The sequence below is a fragment of the Amphibalanus amphitrite genome, unplaced genomic scaffold (genome assembly GCF_019059575.1).
Source record: "Amphibalanus amphitrite isolate SeventyFive unplaced genomic scaffold, NRLGWU_Aamphi_draft 001739F_arrow, whole genome shotgun sequence".
NCBI classification, from domain to species: domain Eukaryota; kingdom Metazoa; phylum Arthropoda; class Thecostraca; order Balanomorpha; family Balanidae; genus Amphibalanus; species Amphibalanus amphitrite.
In genome coordinates, this window is record NW_024883232.1 from 72,061 (window position 1) to 86,553 (window position 14,493).

At 45.5% G+C, this 14,493-nt stretch overlaps 1 protein-coding gene across 1 annotated transcript in view; it reads left to right on the top strand.

The window, feature by feature from the left end:
- Positions 1-2,460: 2,460 nt before the first annotated feature.
- The window catches only part of LOC122374922, a 28,714-nt gene continuing 16,681 nt past the window's right edge, over positions 2,461-14,493 (top strand). Inside the window, exon 1 of the mRNA XM_043353981.1 lies at positions 2,461-2,724. Within this exon, the coding sequence (XP_043209916.1) occupies positions 2,607-2,724 (118 nt within the window). The 5' untranslated portion in view covers positions 2,461-2,606. The remainder of the gene's footprint in view (positions 2,725-14,493) is intronic.

Sequence of the window (14,493 nt, forward strand, 5' to 3'; positions counted from 1 at the left end):
ATGACATTCACCTTTTTCATTCACCTCTTTCACATGACAGATGTCTATAAACCTATTCAATGTGTGAAAACTCAGCCGGTATTTCGTCGCCTACAGCCCAGCTTTCCCTAGTGACCGCTAGAGGCGCTGCTATCGATGTCCACCCGTACATACCGCCTAACGCATTGGGTGCTTCACCGTCTCGACGGTGCAGCGCCTCTGAGCTGCTGTTGGCCCAGAACTGGTTGTCGGGACGATTAGTGACTAAGAAGAGTTCTAATAGCCGTTTTCACGACGGGCTATCCGGCGAGTGCACCTAATTTGACCAAATCTACACCTAATCTCTTTTACAGCAAATATCTTTATTTTATGAATTTATTTCAGTGTTTTAACCGATGATGCTTTCTGATAATATGACAAAGGAGGCATATAAGCAATTAGTACAACCCTAGCTGATAGCTACTAAGAGACGCACTGAACCTAATTTGACAAAATCTGCACCTAATCTGCACCAGATGTGAACCAAATGTGTACCAGATGGCCGTCGTGAAAACGGCTAATATCGCCTCACGGCCTCAGCATTGTCTGTCCTGAATGGTCCAGATTTGGTGGGTTTTGTCGAAATCCAGCTGCATCACTTATGAATGACGGTAAGTCAGGGTTGCAGACTGAGGTTGAGCGGCTTCAGCTTTAGGGTAACATCTTCAGATACCGGGGGATGGCCGATTTAGATGCAGAGTGCCCTGGTACAGATGCCCTGGTGCCGGACCCGTTAAAATTACATCCATTCAGCACTCAGGAGGGGCATGGAGGGACAAGACCGCGCCAACCGCGCATCAAGTTCGTGACACTCTGTATACCTACACCTTGCGTCAATTCTGTCGGGATGGAGTCACCGCTGAATGGACTTGAGCGACCGTCTCCGTACCTTTAGTATATACATACGGAGTTGTAGCCGTGTGTATAAAAGCTGCGATGTCCAGTATTCTGCCCTGGTGGGCAACTGTTCCGGCAGAGACGGTTGATAATGTAAACGTGTAACAATCAAATTTCCGTAAATTGGAAAAGTGTTCTTTTCTGATCAATATCCCCCACAGTATTTTAAAAAAGCCACCAAGAGCCCTTAGAAACAGTACAATCATTGTTCCGAGCGCATGTTTACCCACGAAACCACGCCCGGTGCTCGGCACCCGACGGCCGCTGGGGCTCAGTGACCTGAACTCGGCGGCGCTACCCGGAGAACGCAGTGTCCCCTCACTTGGTGCGCATTGACAGCGATAAACTTTTGTAAGCGGCAGTTACAAATGATGCTTACCTATACATCGTCGCTAGTGCGATTTTGATGTCAGGCATTTTGCAAAATGCCTGGGAAAATATTTCAGGCAGTTTGCAAAATGCCTGGTGGGCCAGAGTTTGCAAACTGCCTAGGCATTTTGCAAAATGCCTGGCCGGTCAGGCATTTTGCAAATTGCCTAGGCATTTTGCAAAATGCCCGAGTTTTCACTTTGCCTGTAACATATATATATATATATATATATATATATATATATATATATATATATATATATATATATATATATATATATATATATATATATATATATATTTGAATATTATAATAAGTGCGGCATCTGAGGACCATCAAATTTAAGATACCTTCTGCTTCCAGAGCTTACGTACTCCCTTCGCTTACTTCTGTGCCCCTAATTCCCCATCTATGTAGTTGTCGGTGTTGAGCCATGGTCCTCAGCGGAACGTTTTGATCGATTGTCGTCCAAGAACCACGACATCCTTCTGGTAGGCGTCCTACGATAAGGAGCGTGTCCGAACACCGGCGAACGCCATCGGAACCGAATTACCGGGAATCAAGCGTGCCTTGTTCGCCGGTCTATCCTCGGTCTGTCCGGAACTCGCCTGTCCGGTCTGTCCGGGACGTCTGTCCGGTCTGTCCGAGCCGCTGGTCTGTCCGGACCTCGTCCGTCCGTCTGACCAGTCTGTCGGTCTATCCGAAGTCCACTCCGGACTGCCGGTCTGTTCGAACCACCTCTCTGTCCGGACCTCGTTCGCCGGCCTTTCCACATGGACTGCCGGTCTGTCGGAACGAACCGCGTCAACGGTAGATTGTGCGGTCTGTCCGAATCGCCGGTCTGCCCTAACCTCGCCAGTTGGTCTCTCCAGTCCGTCGGTCTGTCCGAGCCGCGTCCACCGGTCTGTCCGAACTGCTAATCTGTCCTGACCCCGTTTGTCGCCTTGTCCGGACCGAGCGGCGCCAGCCCTGCACGCCGCCCGTCGAGCGATCATGACCCTGATCCGTGGCCGTGCCGTCTGTCGGTGCCGACGATCCGCCGTCGGACTCGACGCGTCGCTACCGTCGGTGGAGGACGGGCTCCGCACGCCGCCAGGGTCGGCCGTCGGCGGGCGGAGCAGCGGAGCTCGACAGCAGTGGGACGCGAGGTCAGGTCACGGTCGGTTGCTCGAGCGCCGGAGCCGTTTCCGACCGAGTTCATCTGGAACTCGACTGGAGAGTTGTGTCTGACATCGAGCTGGAATCCCTCAGCCTGTCTGGATAGCCTGCTGTGGTGGAGGAATTCAGTGGTGTCACCCCTCCGGGGGCCAGTGGAGAGTTCATGATGGAGGAGTCTTCTGTCGCCGATGAACCGGTCATCACAAAAACTATCGCCCGAGGGGAGAGTCGGCACTCGACGCGACGGGTCGGCGACTTCGGCAGACAGCGCTCACACCCAGGCAAGTGTCCAAACCCGTTCATAGCTCGGGCCACTTATCTGTGTATAAATTCAATTTATATTACATATATCAATGTGTTGGGAGTGGAAATGGCAGTACCTACACTATTCTAGGCTATTCCCCATCTTGTATTACATTTCGAATGGTCCGTGGTACCTGTTAAAACTTATCTTGATTTTAAATAATGAAATATCTTATAAAATATTGAGCATCTGGTCGCTAGATTTATCGTGTAACATTAGAAGCATGATGAATTCTGTCACTCTCTAAATTATCCAGTATGCATTTCAGTTATGTAATCCACTTCATATGCTTGAAGCGTCCGCGTCAAATATTCCAAACTGAAGCGGCGGTTGTCAGAATGAACGTTCAGAAAATCCGTAAGCAATGTTTATTGATTCATGTGGAAAGGCTAAATTACTTTGCAAGGGCATGCTTCTCTCTTTTCGAGACGCAAGCTGTAGCAACTTTGTTGGCAATGATCGACGGAGTGATGATTTTCAAGGAAAGAAAGCCCACGAATAAAAAAATTGGCATTGCCATGCTGCGCGTAAAAATCAGAACATGATGTTGCGCCCTCGACACAATACATGCTTTGCAACAGACATACTTATGTACTGAAGGCCCGCTGATTCAATATCATGTATGGTTCCACAGGGCTTCAATACAAATGCGGTCATAAGTCTCTAGCGAAAGAATGTTATTAAATTCCGACAGTTTCATGGCGAGGTCGATATTTTTGAACATCTCAAGACATTTGACCTCGTTATCACCGGAATCACAAGCATCAAACTGTAATGAACAGCGTCCATTAATGAGAGCATGGATTTCTGTGTAAAGAGACGTTTTAAAGATTTGAATATTAGCCCGCGCCCTGCTGGGGGGGGGGGGTGTTTGAACACCCCTCCTTGTGGTTTTTCGCGAATATCTCAAAAACGGCGGCGCGGAGCGCCGCCGTTTTTGGTACACCTTATCATACATCAATTCTACATATGTTGTGAAAATTTCAGACCAAGGTCATTGAAGGTCAGGTCACCAGGTCACTTGAAGTGACCTCACCTCATAAAAAGTTTCAATGTCTGTCATAGCTACACCGAGTGACCGATCGCTTTGAAACTTTCCGCGATTGCTAAGAGCAATAGAATGTACAAAATGTTTATCTCAGAATTTTGATATCGATGACCTAAGGTCAGGTCAATTTTGCGACCTCCCCATTATAAGTCAATGGGAGAAAATTGAAATGCGCCTCTTTTGGACGAAAGACATTATAAACACTCCAAAACACCGAATTACAAGTGGTTTAGACACACAAAACATGAAAATGGTGTCCGTGACCCTTGTTTATGCCCTGAGGTCATCTTAGGTCACGAATGGTATCTAACAGTTTTTCGTAAATAACTTTTGATAGAGGCATGCTAGAGCGATGAAAACGCCTTAGATGTGTTCAGCTCGACGATACGGATCGACTGATATGCAACATGACCCTGTCCGGTCAGGTCATGACCTTGGCCTGAGGTCAAGTTATAGTTCATTCGATGCGTCTTGACGAGAGGAACACGATGCCGGTAAAAGTAAGCTCGTACAAGGCTTGGATCAAAAGTTATTGAAGAAAAACTGTTTCCGAAAAATCGGCTATTTTTGTAGTTTTTGCCCCCTGCAGGCAAAACCGTTGACGTTAGGTCAAATCTGAGGGAATTATTCAGAAAGGGCGTTAATAGGGCTATCGAATGCGCTTTTCCGCGGCGCTGTAGCTCTATTGGTTCCCGAGTTATGCGTTGGCTTCTTGGAAGTTTTAGACATTTGACCTGGAAATCGGCGAAATTTTGCCTTCAATGACCTCTGGTGACCTGACCTTTGACCTGACCAAAAAATTGACCGAAGTGATTTCGTCATTATTTTTTGACGCTCTTTCGAACGCCGCCTTCCGCGTATCGCTACGTGGCCCAGGAGCTGAGTTAGAAGGGGGGGGGGTGTTCAAACACCCCCCCCCCCCCAGCAGGGCGTGGAAATCCAGGACCCCCAGCCGGGCGCGGGTTAACAGAAGCAAACCCAGCCCCCGCTCGACATGAAGTTAGGAGAGAGCTGCGATGAGCACGGTAAAGACTCTTGCAGTTATGCATCATGCAGACTCATGCAGAATCTCGCGCGTTAATGCAAAATGCTTTGCGAACGTTTGGAGTCAAACATAAGTCAAATCTGACACAAATTGATGTGCATTCAGCTGTGCTGTTACCAGATCAGTTTAAGTGGTCTGGTAGGCGGAACCAAACGAAATATGTAAACGTATGTTATGTACGTCAGAGCTACATCTGAAGTGCAACTGACCTTGCACCGACACCAGAGAACCGGGGTTCCCGATGGGGGCTACACTGATACCCTGGGCTCCCAGCGGTAGCGGACTGCACTCGGAAACACTAAGCTGAAAATTTTCAGTGTTACCGAATGTGTTTAGTGTCACAATAGCCAGGTTAAGGTCACGACCTTCTCGGAGGATATCTGGCTTTGCCGTTGTTCTGAAACCAGAAACCGGAAGCACATGTTTCGTCGGATCAAAAGAGCATCGTTGCATATAATCCTCCGAGTGTCCAATCAGCATGGCCTTCCAGACCCGGAACTGGTCGAGCGTCTCGTACGTACTTACATATGCAGGCCTCGCTGCGTGCTCGCTCGCGCACTTCCTGTTGGCCGCCGCTGTGTAGCGTTTTTTTTTCAGCGCGTCTTCACACCATCTCCGGTTCTCAGACAGGCGCTGCAGTGAGCTCTAATTGGTCCGCCGTGCACGGCACTGAACGGGCCGGAGCGACGGACGCGTGCCTCGGTAACGAGGGAGCCGAGTCGCGAGCGGCGGCACGCCGGCGAGCGCGCTCTGCCGCCCGGAGAGCGCGCTCTACCGCCCGGAGACAATGGTCGGGTCGGGCCCTTCGCGGATCCCGTCAGCCGACGACGGCAACGGCAGCCTTATGAGCCGCGTTCATACAGGAGTGTTCATTGAACACCTTTGTTCCGGCGTAACGCCAACGATGTATGACGCGAAGATGGAGAGGAGGCTGCCGTGAAGCGAAGGGGAGGGGGCGATGTGCTGCGGTGTGCCTATTTGAATCACATATGTGTCCTTTCGAGGTGTCACATCTGTGAACAATTTTCGAGGCACGATCGTCCCTTGCACGCCTGGAAGAGGGACGAAACAAGCGTACCATACATAGTTATAATGTCCCACAATGTTCAGCGGCTGTCTGAGAGACTACAGTTGCCACACTAAGGAGACTTTGGCGTAAATGACGCCAAGCACACACTACCCGACCGTATACGCGCTCCTTTCGGCACCGTGGATTTCGATAAAAAAAAATAATCAGCCATCTCCGACAGAAGAGAGGGGAGCGGTTGACGATCCCTTAGGTACCTTTTTATAGTGTTTGCTGGGAGCGCGCTAGCCATAGAGGGATGAAAGCTGGTGCACCTGACCTTCCATTCAAGCTTGATTTTATGATACCTACCACATTTTTAACCCGCGCCCCACTGGGGTCTGCGTATAACACGCCCTACTGGGGGGGGGGGGGGGCTCTTCATAGCCCCCCTCCTAACTCCGAAACTACTGGTCCGATCGTCAAAATTCAAACGGCGTCTGATAGCCCCGGAAAAACTGTCGAGCGAACCCCAATTTCATTGACCTCAAGGTCACCGATGACGTCATAGGTCAGGTCAAAGTAAAAATTATTAGCATTTTGGTTTGTTCACATTTTGGGCTCTGGCCGCCGTCTTACAACTTACAAGTCAGCTCAGGTTCATTTTTGGTATACACACTCGTGAACAGATGCTCTAGATACCCTGAGGGTACCAAACTTGTACTTTGATTTTCAGGTCAGGGTCAGGTCATCACAGGTCACGGAAATATTATATTATGCGTCGGTCACGTGACACATGTTTTATGGTCCATTTAGGCCATAGATTTCGAATTTGATGTCGTCTATGTCATTCGAGGTCATTTAGAGTCGAATTTTGCTTAGATCAGTCACTTTCAGGTCACTTTCAGGTCAAAAAAGGTCAAATTTTAAAGTTAAAATTTTTCAACAAAAAAGGTGTCTATTGGATGCAGTTTGAGCTCAGGAACACGATGGTGCTATTTATGTTGGTGTACGATTTCAAATACGTACTGAAAAGTTGATTTGAAAAAATAATAATTGTGAATTTTTTGCAATAATGCGTATAACTTGGTCATTTTTGAAGATATTTAGCTAAAACTTGCTAGAGTTAGTCATGAGCATGCGTTCTATTACATATATTCCGTTTTTTTCGGAAAGTTGAAAACTTTTTGAAAAAAATATGAAAACATAAATTTTGAATTCTATTATATAAAGTTTTCGAAATTTTCAAAATTTTGAAAATCCGAGATAGCAGTTTGATAGCGCGACCTATTTTGAGTCCTCTCATGCAAAGAAATTGAATCTAGCGTAAAAACTGAGCTCTTGGGAGCGATTACCGTGGTTCAATGTTTTGCGTCGAAATCGGCCGGCCGAACTATGGTAGCTACGAAGTTCATATTTTGACACAAGGTGTCAAATTGATGCAGCCGAAGGTACTGAAAGCAGTGTTCGCCACGGGCCGGGCCAGCCCAACGGGCCACGGGCCGGGCTGGGCTACGGGCTGGGCCGGGCCCCCAAATATCATTAGTTAACGGGCTATGGACGGGCCGGGCCAAGAACTTTGTGCACTATGGGTTTTGCGACTTATGTCAATTTAAGAAAATTTGGAAACTGATGCAAACAAAACCCACTGGGAAAATACAAAAACTAAACCAAATTTAAGCAATGTGAAAGAAAACCTACTTGATATTGAATTTTGGGAATCTTGAGAATTATCCAATATCACATCATGTCACACATAGGAGGGTTTTCATAAAAATTCCGCAACCAAAAAGATCAGAGAATCTCTAGCATCATTAGTTTGTTAATAAAAGTTAAAATGTAGTCATCAGAACAACTTACTTAGCACTACAACTCCAAAAAAGCCACTCAACAATGATGGGCTACAGGGCTACATTAAGTTAACACTTATATATGGCGATAGTGAGACAATTCCAACACAGTCTTTTTTCCTTCACCGACGGCTTTTTAACGAACAAAACCTTAAAAGGATACTCACAAAACACACTGTAAGTAACGAGGAACTCTACAGAGTATTTCGCGATGAAAGCTTCTTTAAATGTCCATAAATTTGTCAAAATAATTCACAACAAACCAGCCCCTTCTCAACAAAATGTGCAATCATGGCGGCGGCGCTATGTTTATGTGGCGGCATCTAGGTAGTATACACAACAGTATATCAAATAAATACGTTTTTTAAGTGAGTATCAAGGTGAAAACAAAATTAAACCAATAAAAAATAAAACCAAAATCACGAAGTCTGAAAACTCGAACGAAAAACAAAACAAAAACTTGATCATATATGTTTTATTATACAATTCGTCAGAATCGCTACCTGCCGCAGCTGCGACAATCAAGAAGTGTTCGCTCATTTTCGATTGATGATGATGATGCGTACAAGTCGCAAAAGTACCCAATGACATTTCAAGCTTACCATGTTTTCTGCTTACGCTGCTAGCGATATCCATATCTTGAAAAGAGCCTAACATAAAATAGCAAGGAAAGTAGCAGATAGTTGTCCACAGAGATTCGGTTGACACGTGGGTATGAATTGAAAATAGATTAAATCAGTTTTGCTGATAAATGGATGGATTTTCTCTTTTTTTGGAAGACAGTGCTAAAGTTAGTGTCACCTATTTTGTATGCTTTCTCAGGCTATATCAGTCGGGGGAGGTTTGGTCAATCGTTGTCATTTTTAGCACGTGCTATTTTTGTCACACGTGCTAAAAATGACAACGATTCTGCTATTTTTGACAACGATGAGGCCGATTTCACTCCTCAGCGAGGAAATGAAGATTTTGGAAAGATAAACACTGATTTTGGAAAAGAAGTGCTGCCACCTGGTGCAAGACGAAGAATCCAGCTTTAATATGCCTGTTATTTGTATGGTAGTTTGTTTTGTGGCCTGAAGTTGGAACTTAAAATTGAAGCATCCGAAAATGATCGATATTGATCGAAAACATGATGTTGATGAAAAAAATAATATTTTAAGTTGAGAGAGGAGGCCATTTTATCCAGATGCAGTAGTTTACTTCTTGAAATTATTTTTGCTAATGACGGCTGCTAATTATCCCTCATTACATGGCAGTCGTCGTAAGCAAAAATAATTTCAAGAAGTAAACCACCGCATCTGGATAAAATGGCCTCCTCTCTCAACTTAACATATTATTTTTTTCATCAACATCATGATTTCGATCAATATCGATCATTTTCGGATGCTTCAATTTAAAGTTCCAACTTCGGGCCACAAAAAAGGGTATACTTCAACGTTGGACTACCATACAAACAACGGCCATATTAAAGCTGGTTTCTTCTTCTTGCACCAGGTGGCAGCACTTCTTTTCCAAAATCAGTGCTTGTATTTCCAAAATCGTGATTTCCTCGCTGAGGAGTGAAATCGGCTTCATCGTTGCTAAAAATAGCTGATAGCGTTGTCATTTTTAGCACATGGTTGCCAAAAATGGCATGTGCTAAAAATGACAACCATTGACCAAACCTCCCCCAACTGATATTGCAGCATCTATGGAGTGAATTTAACAGCAAGGTCAATCCCAGACAGATTCATCAATTCCCATAAGTCAAGCTTTTTTTCTGCTGGTAAGTGCTGGGAAGTATAGAGTATGTTGCAAATACTTCCTTCAAGTATGCATTAGAGTCACCAATTATTAATGATAATGTTCACACACATCAGCTTGCAAGATAACTTTACTCATAGAATGTAGTTAATATAATCATGTAAACTTTTTATAGGTGTGTAATCATGACCTAATTGACTGAGGTGCTTGCTGTTACTGTTAAAATTTGTGCCATAGGTGCTTGAAATGATTATATTCATTGAAAAGAAGGGAGTCATGATTGCCATGTTAATATTCATGCAATTTGAATTGTTCTCAAAATAGTGTAATCAATCATGCTTATTATAGCCATAGACTAAGACAATAACTAGATTGCTATTTTTGACGGGCCGGGCCGGGCTGGGCTTGGAATATTTGCCAAGAGCGGGCTACGGGCTGGGCCGGGCTCTGAACCCATGGGCCCGGGCCGGGCTGGGCTGGGGATTTTGGGGCCCGTGGCGAACACTGACTGAAAGTTTGGCGTCGATACGTCAAGTGATTTGGAAGTTATTGCAGAAAAACGGGAGGGGGGCTATGAATAGCCCCCCCCCCCCCCAGTGGGGCGCGGGTTAAGTCATGCAACTGACCTATATGATGTCATAAGCGAGCATCTGCACAATTAGCAAATGTCGCAACTTGGCAACGTTTTCAGAGCCAAGGTTAATTTTCGTTTGTGTTTACTGTTTATTGTTTATTTCATTTTAACACCAAGGGCAGACGAACGAAGATGAATGACGAATGACGAACTTGCAATCGAATGAAGATGTATCATGGCTTAATTTTTTTTTTGACGAAAAATGAAACCTAGATGACCAATATGATTAGCAGCCGCTCAATCCCTTACAACTTGTAAAGCTCAGATTTTTATAAGGGTCGCCTAAAGGGTCAGTCACGTGACCTCACTAGTCATCTTTATAGGCTAGCCCGTGCCCTGCTGGAAGGGGGGGAAGTTGAACACCCCTTAACCCTCGCCCTGGCAGGGCGTTATCTGGCAGGGGGGGGGGGTCGATGCGACCCCTCCCCCCTCGCGATTGGCTCCTATGGCACCTAGAAACACCAAATTTGGTAGGTAGGTGGGCCCCCGGAGTTCTCGCTCCTGTGCAAATTTGGTTGCTCTAGGTCAATATTTAGGGGGATTTTTTTTTTGGGGGGGGGGGGGGGGGTATAAATGTAAAAATTTCGCTAAAAACAGCGCAAAAGTTTTTCGCTTATAACTTTTGATCTAATTAAGATAGAGCAAAAAGAAAAGCACCAGTGAACTCAGCACGTCAATGCGCGTCGAATGATATACTTTTTAGCTTGCTTAAGTGTACTTAAAGTTGTTCTTAATTTTTAAGTAAACTTTAATTAATCAATTAAGATAAAGTTAAATGAATTGCATCATATCGCATATCATTCGATTCGGCTGATCACCAGGGACACAATGACACCATTTTTTAAGCTATAGCGTCATTATGTGCCAAGTTATTGGCAAAAACGTCATTTGACCTCAGTTGACCTCATTTGACCTGACCCATGGATAAGTACACCAAACAAAGAAGCACCAAGTGACCTGCTGTTAAGTAATGTGGTTTCAAAGCACAAAAGTGATAGAACGAAGCGGATAACTCCAGTATTTTCCGAATTTAGTATTTTCCCATAGGGTTAACATTACGACGTAATGACCTCTAACTGACCTCAGGTCAGTGACCTCAAAAAAACCGAACTATATGTTATACAACTCGGTGAACTTAGCACATCCTGAAAGTTTGAAGGAAATCAGTCCAAAACTGTGAGTTGGACAGGTGCAAAAAGGAAATTGAAATTTGACCATGACCTTGTACCGGTTTTTCTGACCTGGTGACCTGACCCAAGGTCACCCGGACCTGAAATTTTCAGGTAATATGTAAAAAGGTTGCCCCATAGGTTGTGCCAAATTTGGCGGCGCTGCGCGCCGCCGTTTTTACGCTATCGTCGAAAAACCTTAGGGGGGGTCGCATCGACACCCCCCCCCCTGCCAGGGCGAGGGTTAACCTGTGGTTTTTCGTTAATATCTCAAAAATGGCGGCACACTTTATAAACGGTTTTAGACACACCTTATCATGCATATATTCCGATCATACTGTGAAAATTTAAGACCAAAGTCACTCAAGGTCAGGTCACCAGGTCACGTCAAATGACCTCATCTTTAACCCGCGAGTTGCTGGGGGGGCGTTAAACGCCCCCACTTTTTTCGCCGGGCCGTAGCACAAAAACGGCGCGCCGCAGGCGCGCCAAATTTTGGGTACATGTAGGGAATTGATTGTAGTTTATTGTGACAAAGTTTCAAAAAAATCGGTCGGAAAATTTTTGAGATATCGAGGTTTTAATGACGTCATGATTTCTGAGTTTTCGACCAAAAACGGCATATGTTCAAAAAATCATATAAAACCACAGAATAGACATACAGACATGCCGTAAACGCCATTATACTGCCAATACCATGAACAATCAAATGGCTGTCTTCGATTTTTGTTTATCATTCCGCATTTTCGAAAATCTTGAACTGATCTTGGCAATTTCTCGTGACTGCTTCACGACCATGATACATGCATTTCTTAAATTGAACTTTTTGAGCCAAACACGTAGTCGTACACATATGATAAAATGAATGTGACCATCGTGTTCTACGCCCCAAATTACCCCTAAAACATGTGTCACAGGCTGCGAATATCAGTTTTGATTTTCGGGGATATGTGCCTGCCCGGTTGACCTGACCTTGACCCTGACCTATGCTTGACTGACCCCTACATGGAGCTGAGACTCTTGTAGGCCTTATATGATGGATTGTGCACCGTTTTGACAGAGTTTATGACGAGAGGCGCCCATTGCGAAGTCCTGAAGTCCATGCTACTGAAAGCCCGATTTCAGGTGTTTGACCTGACCCTGACCCGACCTGTGACCTCAAAATTCAGTTTTAAAGTACTCATCTGAAGCGTCTCGTCGCGTTCTTTCGTTTGCCGCCTCGTGCGTTTCGCTGCGCCTATTGGTTCTCGAGTTATCGGCTGGGGGCGTTTAACGCCCCCCCCCCCAGCAAACGGTGGGTGGCGAAATACCCCAAGCAACTGCCGGGGTAAAAAGTTATAATGCCTTTCATCCAGAATTGGAGGATAAAAAAGCATTGCATCCGGAAATTCCCATTGGTGGGTCGCTGAAAAAAGTTCGGCTGAACCTGTTTGTCAGTGAGTGAGTGAGTATGTGAGTGAGTTTGTCCAAGCTTTTTTGGACCTGGAGTCAAAATGGGTGGACCGATCGGGACGAAAGTGGGACCGTTTGATTCGTCTCCGGCGAGGTAAACTTTTGGTGCTGGCCTCGGTTCGCTCGGTACTTCGTGGCACATGCTATTCCGCTTCAAAGTTTCGGTGACACGAATTTTTTTGTCAAGGCTTCAGGTCAACCCGAGGTCACGGGCAAAGCCATACTGGCGGGACACATCGGTAACACCTTGAACCAGTTTCCAGGGGGGTCACCGTCTGCGAGGGGTGCAGGCTGCACGTGCTGGGGTCGGAAAACCGTTTTGACGTGAGGTCCTCTGGCTCAAAGAAATTTTAAGCTATCAACCTCAAAATCGGTTCAATGGTAGTCCCAGGCAAGGCCTCCAAAATAATGCGCATTTCATTGGGCTATGGATCCTCCAATTCTGGCCCAAGGCAACGCACGAGCGCTGCCGGCATCTAGTTATAGCTACACTGAGTGACCGATCGCTTTGAAACTTTCAGCAATCGATAAGAGAAACAGTATGTACAAAATGCATGTCTCGGAAATATTTTGCTATCGGTGACCTACGGTCAGGTCAATTTCGCGACCTCTCCATTATAGGTAAGTCAGTGGGAGAAAAGTAAAAGGCGCCTCTTTTGAACGAATGTCATACTTAACACTTTCATGCACCAAAATACAAGTAAACATGACACACTGAACCGGGTAGCCAGATAGAAGGATATGCGATGTGACCTCATTCGACAAACTTCTTGAGCTGGGAGACTCGGACCTGACCTTGACTCGAGGTCAACACCGTTTGACCTCACCCGAACAAGAAATGTACTATTCGATCGCCTGAGCTAGACAAATACGATTATGCCAAAATCACGACTCTGCGATCATTTTTGGCGAAGTTAATTACCAAAACCAAGCCCGTGTCTTGGGTCACTTATCTCAGAAGTCACTTGTTGACCTGAGACATTAAAGTTTGATAGTGATATCAGTCACTGCGTCTCGTAACGGCGCATACGCTCGTTTTTTCCGCGAGGCTCTAGCTCAACTAGGGGTGAATTGACTAGGGGGAGTTTTACCACTCTTGCCCCCCCCCCTCATCGGCCGTCGCAGGGCACCAATAGGTGAACAAAACCAATTGGTACGGTGAGGGTTATGGTCCTAGGCCATTGGTTGACTTTTCAGTCAGGGTAATGACCCCAAAGGCGGGTAAATCGGGACGTACCAGAAGTTTTTAAGCAAGTTGCTAGTTTGTTTTCTTCCTGATTTCTTATTTCAAATCACTTTTAATCAGCAATAATGTATTCATGTACATATTTGAGGTAGATCAGAGCAGGTCAGGTCAGGTCAACCAGTAGGCCTCCCGCCGGCTATTCAAAGTAGGTGTTAACCACCACTAACAGCTTCGTAACATGTTGCATAGGCAACAAAACCACTTCTCAAATGTTGAAATGAAATGCTTGAAATGCTAAATTCGAAATCAGCTCCATGAATTACCCTGGAAAGTTGGATATCTCGAAAAAGGTCACCAAAGGACACTGACCTTGAGGCTTGACCCGACCTTCAAGTGATCTTGACAATTGACATCCACCATATAATGCATGATCATTGCACATGCTGGCAAACTTCTCATCACAAAATGTCTGGAAACTCAAATAAGTTTCAATTTTTACCAGTAATTTTAGTTTCGAGCCTTCATAGACGTTACTCTCTGGCCGTCGGAGGCGTCCGCCTTATTTAAGCAAAGTATGCAATACTGCATCTTTTTGTCAAGAAAACAAAAACTG